The following is a 12,617-nucleotide window of genomic DNA, read 5'->3' as shown; positions in this document are numbered from 1 at the left end:
AAGATTCTTTTAACATCCTTTATATTCCTCGAGCACCTCATTTACTCCAAGCTGCCTATATTTATTGTAGATCTCTGTCTTTTTCTGAACCAAGTTTCCAATATCCCTTGAAAACCATGGCTCTCTCAAACATTTAACCTTTCCAGTTGACCTTCCGGTTTTCAAACTACACTCATTCTGGCATAATCAAGTATTCCAACAAGCATCCTAGAGATCATCCTAATTCTGATTTGATCACATTAACTCTGATCCTCTCTAGACACTGACCAACCTGATGAATACTTCTAGCATTTTGTTTTTACTGTTGATTTCTAGCATCTGCAGTTTCTTCTTTTTCAACAACCAGATACTTCTGATTCTTTTGATTTTTTTTTGAAGATAAAAGTGTGCTTTTAAAACCTTTCAGTTGCCTGGATTTTAAAAGAGGGTATTGTGACTGAAGCCCTATTGAGAAAGTCTTATGTAGGCTTTGTTGCTCCTTCACTCCTCCTGACTCTACCTTACAAACAAATTTCCTGTCTTTGAGTATGTTATTATCTTGTCAACGCTTGTGAGATTTTACTGTGCAGATCTTACTGTGCAAAAGCTACTTGTCAAATTTCCTATATCCCTAGTGACTGCACTTAAAAAATTAAATGGGTACACTGCAGAGCCTCTTGGAATAATAGGCGCTTTATTAGTACATCCCACCCCTCTTTTTTCTAACATCATTGAACTTTAGTTAGCATCTGTATCAAGAAGAAAGGAAGTGAATTAGTTAAATTATTTGTTGAACATATCAACCTTTATTATCAACATTTAAATGATAGCTGGGAAGGTACACAGTTGGGAAAGGGTTAGAGCATTACGGCTCAAAAATGTTGAGAGAAGTACAGCACAGAAACAGGTCTTTAGACCCATCTAGTCCATACCAAAACCATTTAAACTGCCAACTCCCATCACCCTGCAACAGAACCATAGCCCTCCAAATCCCTACTATCCATGTACCTACCCAAACTTCTCTTCAACGTTGAAATCAAGCTCACGTGAGCCACCTACTGGCAGCACATTCCACACACTCACAACCTTCTGAGTGAAGAGGTTTCCCCTCATGTTCCCCTTAAACTTCTCACCTTTCACCCTCAAGCCACGACCTCTGGTTGTAGTCCTACCCAACCTCAGTGGAAATAGTCTACTTGCATTAACCATATATATACCCTTCATAATTTTGTATACCTTTATCAAATCTCCTCTCAATCTTCTACATTCAATAGACTACAGTCCTAACCTATTCAATCTTTCCTTAAAACTCAGGTCCTCCAGACTCAAAAATTCTTGTGAATTTTCTCTACACACTTTCAACCTCGTTTACATCTTTCCTGTAGGTAGGTGACCAGAACTGCACACAATACTCTAAATTAAGCCTCACTAACATCTTATATAACTTTGTTCTACCACATTCCTCAGTGCCCTACCATTCACTGTGTAAAACCTACCCTGGTTGATCCCACCAAAGTGCAAAACCTCGCACTTGTCTGCATTAAATTCCATCTACCATTTTTAAGCCCATTTTTCCAGCTGCTGCAGGTTCCTCTGCAAGCCATAATAGTCTTCCTCACTGTTCACTACACCCCCAAATGGTGTCACCCTCAAATTTACTGATCCAGTTAACCACATTATCATTGACATAGATGACAAACAATAAAGTTCCCAGCACCGATCCCTGCGGCACACCTCCAGACAGAGAGAGAGAACCAAATACCACCACTCTCTGGCTTCTCCCACAACACCAATGTCTAATCCGATTGACTACTTTATCCTGAATGCCCAGCGACTAAACTTTCTTGAAGAGACTCACATGTGGGACCTTGTCAAATGCCTTACTAACCTTGTCTTCATCCACTTTCCTGGTAACTGAGAACTAGAATATGAAAGCAAGGATGCAACTTTGAAACTCTATAAAGCACTAGTGTGCCCTCACTTGAAGTATTGTGAGCAGGTTTGGGCCCCCCTATCTTAGAAAGGATGTGCTGAAACTGGACAGTGTTCAAAGGGGGTTCACGAAATGAGGCCCAATCTACATCAGGTCTCACCAATATACAAGAGGCCACAGAGATCACCTCGTCGAACACCTATGCTCTGCCCACCAGTAAAAGCCGGATCTCCTAGTGGCCACCCATTTTAATTTCACTTGCCATTCCACTGTCATGATGAGACCACACGCAGGTTGGAGAAGCAACACCTTATTCTGAGTAGCCTCCAACCTGATGGCATGAACATCGACTTAACGAACTTCCAGTAATGCCCCCCTTCACCATTTCCCGCCTCATTTACGCTCTCTCACCGTATCTCCTTGCCTACCCATCACCCCACTCTGGTGCTCCCGTTTTCTTTCTTCCATGGTCTTCTGTCTTCTCCTGTTAGAATCTCCCTTCTCCAGCCCTGTATCTCTTTCACCAATCAGCTTCCCAGCTCTGTACTTCACCCCACCCCCTCCCAGTTTCACCTATCACCTTGTGTTTTCCCCTCCCTTCCCCCACCTCTAGTCAAGAATGATGAGTTTGGAGAAGGACATAAAGATACGGAAGGTGCTGGTGTGGAGGGCAATGAACGACATGAAGGAAATCTGGAAATCGAACCTGGCCAGAGGGCTTAAAAAGAGGATCTTCATAGCAGTCATAGAGTCCATTCTCACATTTGGATGAGAGATGTGGACACTCACCAAGACTATGCGAAAGTCTCTAGATGGCTGCTATACACAAATGCTCTGGATGGCTCTTGACATGAGTTGGCAACAGCACATGACGAACGTCAAGCTCTATGACAACCTACCGATGCTCACCACTAAAATCGAGGCAAGAAGACTGCAACTAGCAGGGCACCGTCTACACCACCCCGAGCTACCTGCCAGCCTAGTCATCATACGGGAGCCCAAGCAAGGGAGGATGAACCCTGAACACCCTCCCAAGACTACGGTCAACACGCTCCTAGAAGACAGTGGGGCAACTAATGTAGATGAACTGAACACACTGTTGAGGGAGAGGGAGAATTAGAGAGTCCATCATTGTGCCTGACGCCAGCCCCCTAGGCCTGAGTCAACATAGTAGTGCTAGTAGTTCCCCCACCTTCTAACTCCACATCTTTTTTTCTCTAGTCCAGCCGAGGGATCTTGGTCCAAAATGTCAGCTGTACTCTTTTCCATAGATGCTGTCTGGCCTGCTGAGTTCCTCCAGCATTTTGTGAGCTTCTTGGATTTCCAGCATTTGCAGATTTTCTCTTATTTGTGAATGTGCTAACCTGGCTCAATGATTACCATCCAGTAGCACTGTGATGAAGCACTTTGAGGCTGGTGATTAAACGTATCAACTCCTGCCTGAGAAGCGACCTGGATATGGACAGTCTGTACAACCCTGGAACATTAATAAAGTATATCTATCTATCTGGACAGTGAAGATGCATACATGCTCTTCACTTACTGCAGCTTGGCATTCAATACTACCATCCACTCAAAACTAATCAATAAGCTTCAAGCCCTTGGCCTCAATACGCTCTTATGCAACTGGATCCTCGATTTCATCATTTGCAGACCCTAGTCAATTCAGATTAGCAACATTTCCACAATCTCTATCAAAACAGGTGCACCAGAAGGCTGTGTGCTCAGCCCATCGCTCTACTAGCTCTATACTTTTGACCTTGAGGCTAACAACACATTAGCCAAATCAAAGGTGGTGTCCAATCAGTATATTGGAGGGAGATTGAAAATCTGACTGAGTGGTGCCTCAACAACTTCTCACTCTATACCAGCAAGACCAAGGAGATTATTATTGACTTCAGGATACTGAGAGATCCATGAGCCAGTCCTCATCAGAGAATCAGAGGTGGATAGGGTCAGCAACTTTAAGTTCCCTGGTGTTACCATTTCAGACGATGTGTCCAGCATGCAAATGCCAATGCAAAGAAAGCATGGCAGCACCTCTACTTTCTTAGACATTTGCAACAATTGGCATGTCATCTAAAACTCTGACAAATTTCTATAGATGTGTGAAGGAGAGTATATTGACTGCTGCATCACTGCCTGGTATGGAAGCACCAACGCCCTTGAATGGAAAATGCTACAAAAGGTAGTAAATATGGGCTAGTCCATCAGGGGTAAAGCCTTCCTCACCATAAAGCACATCTACATGAAGCACTGTCGCAGGAAAGCAGCATCAGGAAAGACTCCACCATCACCCAGGTCATACTCTCTTCTCACTGTTGGCACCAAGAAAAAGATACAGAAGCCTCAAGACCCACGCTACCAGTTTCAAGAACAGTTAACACCCAACTATCAAACTCTTGAACAAGAGCAAACAACTTCATTCATCCCATCACTGAACTGTTCCCACAACCTATGGACTCACTTTCACAGACTCTTTATCTCATGTTCTTGATATATTATTGCTTGCTTGCTTGTTTGTTTATCTATCTGCTTATTCCCTTTCTATATCTGCAGTCTGTAGTCGTTTGCACGTTGGTTGGGGCGAACTTTCATCAATTCTATCGTGTAATGATTCTCAGGGATGTATATGGTGACATATATGTAGTTTGATAACATATTTACTTTGAACTTTGAGTTTCAGCACATTAGTAAATTACTCATCACAGAATCTATCTGACTTCCAGCATTTACAAGCGACAGAACAGCTGATTGATGGAGTACTACATACTTGCCTGGACAGTGCAATTACAGGTGCAACATAAGGAGACAGACATGATCTAAAACTAGCATCTCAGTTAAAGATATTAAAAAGCCAGAGGGAATACAGAGGTAATGGAGGAAATTCCAAGTCAGCAAATTTGCAAAAAAGATCTAAACTTCATTCAAAATTGGTTGTCCAAAGCAACTGCTGCAATGAAGCAAACAAAACGAGCATTAATCTGTGCAAGAGGAGTGAAGTACCTTCGTTTTAAATAATTATGAAGGGTTTGAGAGCACATGGTTTAATTGAGAATCTTGAAGGGACATTAATTTTAAACTACCACTGACAGCAGGAAGAAAAAACATTTGAAAGTTTTTGTAACGTGAAATTTTGTATAAAATTCCTTAGTACATTAAATCTACTTTTTTCTAAGGTAGAATGCCATTGAGGCATATAGATTTTCCAGTTAGTAAGACCTAAAATATCATTGAATTGGTGAATCCCATTAATGCAAAGCAAAAAGGAAAATACATTCAGAATACAAAGAAAATAAGATGATCAAGCCTTAGAAGAGTTTACCAAGGGAGACTAGACAAACTTGTTCCACACTGCACATCTAAAATTGCACAATTCCTGCATGAAACACATTACAATTCTTCTGTCAACACACATAAAAGTTGCTGGTGAACGCAGCAGGCCAGGCAGCATCTATAGGAAGAGGCACAGTCGACGTTTCGGGCCGAGAGACCCTTCGTCAGGACTAACTGAAAGAAGAGCTAGTAAGAGATTTGAAAGTGGGAGGGGGACACTTTCAAATCTCTTACTAGCTCTTCTTTCAGTTAGTCCTGACGAAGGGTCTCGGCCCGAAACGTCGACTGTACCTCTTCCTAGAGATGCTGCCGGGCCTGCTGCATTCACCAGCAACTTCTATGTGTGTTGCTTGAAATTCCAGCATCTGCAGATTTCCTCGTGTTTCCATTTCTTCTGTCCCTCATTTGCATTCTAATCAAGACTTAAGAAAACCGACCACTGAATTCTTGACATCAGTGACTGCAGGTTAAAAAAATTGCTAAGTAGCGGTTTTTAAATTTTGGTCATTACTGTTTTTTTTGCCAACATACCAGTTTACTGTAGAATGACACAAATCCGTATCCTTTGGATTTTCCTGTTGCCAGGTCTTTTACAACACGAGCATCCCTGTGTGAACAGATACAAATGAATGAGTGAAAAAGACAAAACAACTTTGAACAAATTAAAAAAGGAACCACACACACTGTATTGTCAGCACAAGTCATTTTTGAAACAAAAAAGGGATTTTTATAATCCCACCATAACTAATTGTTCTATCCTTTTGTTATAGTTTAACCTTCAGTGTAGTAATAAATAGCAAACATGCAAACTCTGGTATCAGCTTAGTTTCACTGATTATATTGAACTGGAAACCATGAGCTCAATAGTTTTTAAACACTAGCCCCTCACTACCACTAAACTGAGAAAGTCTGCAATACAAATACAAATTTCCAATTCCAATTTTCCTTAACCATGCATTTCTATATAGAGCCTTTAAAATGTGTTCTACCTAGCCACACAGATATTGAAATATAAAAATTCAGAAAAGAGAAAAAAAATAGGAATTAAAAGGCATACATCGCCTGTTAACTGAATTCTTTATTTTTCGTGGTATGGTCAATTCTCTACCCTCTTTTTGGACTGTGGGGAGCTGTAATTTTGAAAAATTGAGACTTTCAGAAATTTTGAAAATGAATATGAAACTAAAACAATACTAAGCACACCAGTACGAACAACATTTACATAGGATTCGTAAGCACGTCAATAGGATTGGGAATACGAAATTCGCACTATATAGAGCACATTAAAATGTTAACAATCAAGTCTAATAAATTTATAAAAAAGAGAATAAATAGAAATGAGAAAAAAAACTACAACTGAGTTAATGAACTTCCAGTGTGCACAGTTCCTTGCAGTTAGCCATGGGGATCCTGTCCATTCTTAACAGCAATTCTGTAAAATAACCAGAATGCTATTACTTTTAATTATGACTTTAACTACAAAAAAGCTGCACATTTGTCCATTATTTTCTGTAGCCGGTGTACAAGCAGTCTTACAAGTGTTCATCTGTTGAAATTTAAACTAACTTATTTACTAGTATTTAGATAAATGAAGTAGATGAGAAGTACAAAAGCAATACATGCTGGACCAAAGCCATTACAATGCAGATAGCTGGTAATAATACAAAGGGTACTCAAAAGAATGCAGGCTTTAAGTGCAAACAAGCTTGAGTATTTTAAGTATTAATTGATGGCTTTGAATACAATGTAACATGTACTGAACCTCATATTTTTAATAAAAAAGCAAGCATATGATGCAATGGCCCTGGCATGCGCTTTGAAATAGTTCTAAAGTCTTCCAGCAACATCTATTGGTAGAAAACTAGTACTGCACATTAACATATTGCCCAAGTTCAAATAAATGCCCACTGATTTAGTTATTAGCATGATGGGAAAATGGCGAGTTCACAACACAACTGAGTAAAAAATTTTTATTTTCAATAGGCTATTTGTTATGACAGAAATAAATTAATAGCGAATCAGCACAAATTGCTGGATAACCAACAGTGCTCAATTAGCCTCAAAGATGAGATCTCGCCGTCAATCTCCCCATGCATATAAAGCAAGTTGCTGGATTTACTCCCCAGAAGTTAGGCTGTCATTTAAAGAGCAAGGACTTTGTAAGGGAGCAACTAATGCTACTCAATTTTCAACAGAAAGGTAACAATCAAACCCACTGGCTCAATCTTACAAGTTAGCTAATTCCTTCATTCTTCCCATCTCACTAATCTTATCAAATCTAATTATCTTTACACTCTTCCTTCTACATAATTTTCTGAGGTTTATTTTTTTGATCCCTACTCTCCTGTTTACACCAAGTCCACATTATCATCTAGCACTTCCACCAACTTGCATTGCAATACAAGGTGGTACCAAAAAAACAAATCAAACTCTGCACTTGTCAAGAGATGAGGAAATTCTGAGCCACTTTTACTATCCCAGTAAGTTTAAAGTTAAAGTATTCATGTTAAAATGTTAGCAACTGACAGATTACCCACAAACATAAAACATTAGAAGCTATTTTGGTGTTGAAATTCAAACTTAAGATATTGAATCAAAATATATTTAACCATAGCATCAAAGTCTCATTTATGTCTTTTAGGTAACATTTTGGCTGCACTACCCGATTTTACTGTAGGTACGGAAACTATCGGTGCTAACTTTCAACCAGAGGTCTCACTACAATCTTGACAGACCACCCCTGGAAAATTCAAACTAGCTTACAAACAATGATGTCCACCGAGACATTGTTCCCAATCAAATCTTCATTCATCAGTTAAAACCAGAGTTCTACAAACACAGACCTTCTTTCCACAAATAAAATCAACATAGACATAACCAAGATAGCCCACAACCACCTGTACCTTCACAGTAAGAACAGTCAATAAATAACCCATCCAGGAGAAAAAGTGTTTAACCAATTTGAATTAATTTCCAGTGAAGTTACATTATATTAAGATTGCAAATATTCCACAAAACTGTCCAACAATAGACAGAACAAATGGAATGTCATGGCAAATATGAATAAAATTCAAGCTGTCCACATAGTAAACAGAAACATTAAGATAGACCTAAAATTACATCAGCTGATTTTGCCTTGAATAATGAGCCCTTTCAGTTTTGCTACACATAGTACTAAACTAGAATAATTTTTGAGAGGTGTGAAGTATAGCTATCATTGTGCTAACTGCTCACATTGCTGATGTTTCAACACCAATTGCTGTTATTGTACAATATCTTGTATTTACATCCCTCTGTAACTCAAACCAACACTTCATCAACCGATGAACTTGAATACTTAATTATTCCTTATTAAATTTTAATTTAACAGCATATTTAATCTTTATTATTCAAGAACTACAGATAGTCCTTTAAAAAATCCTACACAAGATCATCAAATATTGTGCAAGTCATTTACCGACAGCAATGGATACTTATCAGTAGATTCAACAAAATTCAAACAAGAGCAAAACAAACCACCATGCACCATAGGACACACTTTTTCGAGACTAATTTACTTTTCCAACACAGTATATCAATTAAACTGCAGTACCTGCACATCTTGACTTTATTCTGCAAACACTATTTCACATTCTTGGCCATTACATACATGAAACCTCATTCACAGATCTGCCATGAGTTGGACAATGACATGGACTTCAGAATGCATTACATGTTATATATAGTATTTTTTTATTACATAAGTAGAGGCCCAGTCTTGCCTCATGATTTCATTATGTAGTTACAATGTAATTTTTATTAGCACAGCTGGCACATACTTAACTGAAACTACAGCTATGGGCAAAAATTACCCATCACATACAGTGGATTCCAATTATTTGGACCATCAGTTAATCGGGGTAGCTGTTTATTTACAACAGCTTGTAAAGAACAAAAACTAATGAAGAAAATAACCAGGAATCCTTTTGTTTATTTAGGACACTGCTACTTAATTGTGGCAGGAGACTGTTGCTAAACAGCTTCTAACTAGTGTCAGTCTCATGCATTTGTGATGGTTAGACACTACACTGTGCTTAATTCAAACAGGTTTTAAATAGCGTCAGCTGCGCGTGCTTGTGTTCAAAAAGCAGTGATTTTTGTGCATGTGACTGTTGATTGCTATTGTGTTATGGTATTGTCCTGTGCTTTATGCTTAGCACCAAACCACAATCAATTCTAGTACATTTCACATACTGGCAATAAAGTAATTCTGAAATAAGCAACAAGACAATTCAAAACTGGTTCGATCACTGCAGTTTCAAACATTCAGGCTAAGAGATGACAGAAATGGCCGGGAGTGAAAAAGGAACCATCTCGCTACTTCACAAACTACAAAAAATTTTAAGGCATCGACAATCACGAATACATTTGCCAAAAGTATTGTATGAAGTCAATTATCTGCACTAGGTGCTTACACTGACTTTGTCCATTTGCAGTCAATTAAAAGAACACGGCAGCATACAGTGGATGCATTCCTCTGCTGATAACTATTAAAAACTAACAGTTTCATAGTACTGTAGTAGTATTAGTAGTCAGAGAAAACTACAGCACAGAAACAGGCCCTATGGCCCATCTTAGTGTTCAAATATGCATGTATTTCTTTTAAATACATACTTCCTTACTCAGTTTATCTTTTTTATACATTTTAAACTGTATCCATTAAACCTTAGCTAAGTAGGGCAGCCATTTAACTGGGCCAAAATGTACTGGTCCCAATAAACTGGAATCCACTGTATACAAAAATACTATTGTTTTCCAAAATAACTCGTAAAATAAAAATAATCAAATCCATAATGTCTCAAAGGAAGTCTTTCTGAAGTGGAACTGGGAAGTTTATCTACAGTAATAGTGCGCAAAGGTACCAGAATATACTGCTGCTGATGGCATTTGACACCAGCCAAGGGATCAAAGAAAACTCCAGAGCAAATCTAACAGCTCAATATAGGATTCTTATTCAAGAAAAAATTGAAGTGAACTCTTGAAACTATTCTTCAAAATTTACAATAAAATGCAACATTCAGCAATACCTTCTCCACTGAGCACTACAGTCATATGGAGTGGGGGCGGGGAGCAGAGAAAGCAGCAGTGGCGAAAGGGAAAGACTAAGGGAAAGAGAAATCAGCACCTTCTATCTAGTTAAAACTTCCTGCCCTCACTCAGCCAATTTTCTGCTTTAACTCCTCATTCATGTTATCGCAATTTTCAAAGTGAACAATTCCAAACTCTTCTGAAGGCCTGAAGCTTTCATTCCTTCATGAATCTGATCCAAAGTGGTTCAAACTCATTCTATTGTCATGCACACTCAACGCCCCCTTCTCACTGTTCTCCCCCTTGCCCTGCTTCAACAAAGTTCTCATATGTTCCAAATGCATGATATCTCTGTAACCAATGCACCAGATTTTCTTCACCTCATCAATGCCACCTGTGCCTTCAGTCTTATCACTGAGAGGGAAGCACGGGGAGCAAGAGAGCGAGATCTTTCATCACTATATAATTACCTAATAAAATTTTAATGGCCAAATTCTGCAGTTAATTTCTCTAACCAACTCAAACTAACACCCAGTAAGCAGCCCTCTTAAAAATCAGTATCTTTTTAACTTATTGCAATAGTGTAGTTATTGTCTAGTACATGGCAGATCTTACAAGACAGATCCTGCACTTGTAAATTATACTTATTACTTTTGAGTAAAATACATCACTATTTTCCTGAAGCACAAGGAATACATCCTCTTCAACTGTCAAGTGACAGCACAAAGTCCAAGCATTCAATTTCAGTGTTGATTCGATTACTTGTAAAATTTTTGATGAATGAAATGCTCAAAATACAATCTGAATTTTGAAGGAACTGAAAAAATACTTACGATATTCGACCAAAGGGGGCAAAAGCAGATTTTAGATCCTCTGTGCTTATTTCTGGACTTAAGTCACCCACAAACACATGAAAATGATCTGAGAAGACAATTTCAAGCAATGAATGCACATCTTTAATTCAACTCAGGCCAACAATCTAATAATGTATAAACTTACATCTATACAAAACACAAATCAGAATCTCTCTCCTAGTTATTTAGTAGCTGTCCTTTAGCAGTTAGCTTGACTTATTGGAACTCAAGACACCTTAATAAAAGCAAGTATCAATGAACAAAGAATTAGGCCAACTATTCCAATGAAGCACCTTGGAAATATTTGCGCAGTCAGTAACATTTCATGGGAATTTGTCCTTCTCGAAATGAAAATATACTTTTTGCTGATGAACAGAAACTGAATTAAATATATTCACAAGCATTTGTAACTAAACATCATACTTTCAAGAAACTGAACTCCAAGGAACAAGCATCAATTCTTGGATCATTTTGTTATACAGACTTTCATCAAAATGTTATGCAGCTTCAAAGGGAATCGCAACTAACTAAATATTTTCATCTTTACTGTCTTCACCTCCCCAACCCCAACAGAGAAATGGCAAGCCGAACAAAGATTTGACCTGGCTAACCAAGTCAATATTCTTCTAAAACAACATCAAATTAAAAATCAAAAAAGGAAAAAAAAAATGCATATGACACATGGCTCATACTTTAGGGTGATCATTTATGCAACCCACATTCTAACACTTCTTGCACGAACAAGTGTCACATGACCTTAACATTATACAATTCAACAGTGGCAATGTAAAATTTAAATGATACATCAGAGCGGACCAAAACATTTCAATTATCCAATCTAACCAATTAAGCAAAACTTGAACATCTCTTTGCGAATGTAGAACTCTACGGCCCATGAATGACACGCTATTTGCTGAAAGATTATTAACTATTTACATTAGCTTCTAGAAAAAATGTAAGAACATAGCACTTACTAGTTGTGTCTTTCTTTTGGCTACTTGGTGTTGTTGCCCAATTTACTTTGACTTCCTAAAATAACGTAAAAATTGTAATTCATTAATATCAGTAATTTAAACAAAAATGTGGAAATATATGAAAACCTGAACAATGTGGCTTTGTCTGCATGATAAAAGATAGAAAAGTCCAAAAACTAATATTACACGGAGCTTACTCAAGGGTTCCTATAGCTTTCATATGCTTTTGTCATCACTGCACTGAAGATTTCTATGCTCATATAGCCAGGAGGTTAATCGGAATTCAGCAACTATACATAAGATACGCTATGTTCCCAATCTTCTCTAATATTATGAGAAAAAAAATTTGCAAATTGATGGAAGTTTCTGATACTCACCAATTAGTTTTGCTATAAAATACACTAGAAATATTACTGTTAGATGTTGCCTCAAGAAGGCAACATCTGTAAAAAGTCCCCACCACCCAGGCCATGT

At 38.2% G+C, this 12,617-nt stretch overlaps 1 protein-coding gene across 4 annotated transcripts in view; it reads right to left on the bottom strand.

Annotated features, from left to right (window-relative positions):
• The window catches only part of tial1 (TIA1 cytotoxic granule-associated RNA binding protein-like 1), a 35,668-nt gene that overhangs the window by 12,831 nt on the left and 10,220 nt on the right, over positions 1 to 12,617 (bottom strand). For 3 of the 4 annotated variants that reach the window (XM_063071930.1, XM_063071931.1, XM_063071932.1), the window contains exons 4-6: positions 12,144 to 12,198; positions 11,149 to 11,236; positions 5,780 to 5,855 (exon numbers count right to left, since the gene is read on the bottom strand). In XM_063071930.1, the coding sequence (XP_062928000.1) occupies positions 5,780 to 5,855; positions 11,149 to 11,236; positions 12,144 to 12,198 (219 nt within the window). Of the gene's footprint in view, positions 1 to 5,779; positions 5,856 to 6,305; positions 6,379 to 11,148; positions 11,237 to 12,143; positions 12,199 to 12,617 lie in introns of those variants that run through there. The other variant, XM_063071933.1, reaches the window with a different exon arrangement.

Source organism: Mobula hypostoma, chromosome 19, assembly GCF_963921235.1.
Source record: "Mobula hypostoma chromosome 19, sMobHyp1.1, whole genome shotgun sequence".
Taxonomy (NCBI): domain Eukaryota; kingdom Metazoa; phylum Chordata; class Chondrichthyes; order Myliobatiformes; family Myliobatidae; genus Mobula; species Mobula hypostoma.
This window is presented reverse-complemented; position numbering and strand designations above follow the sequence as displayed.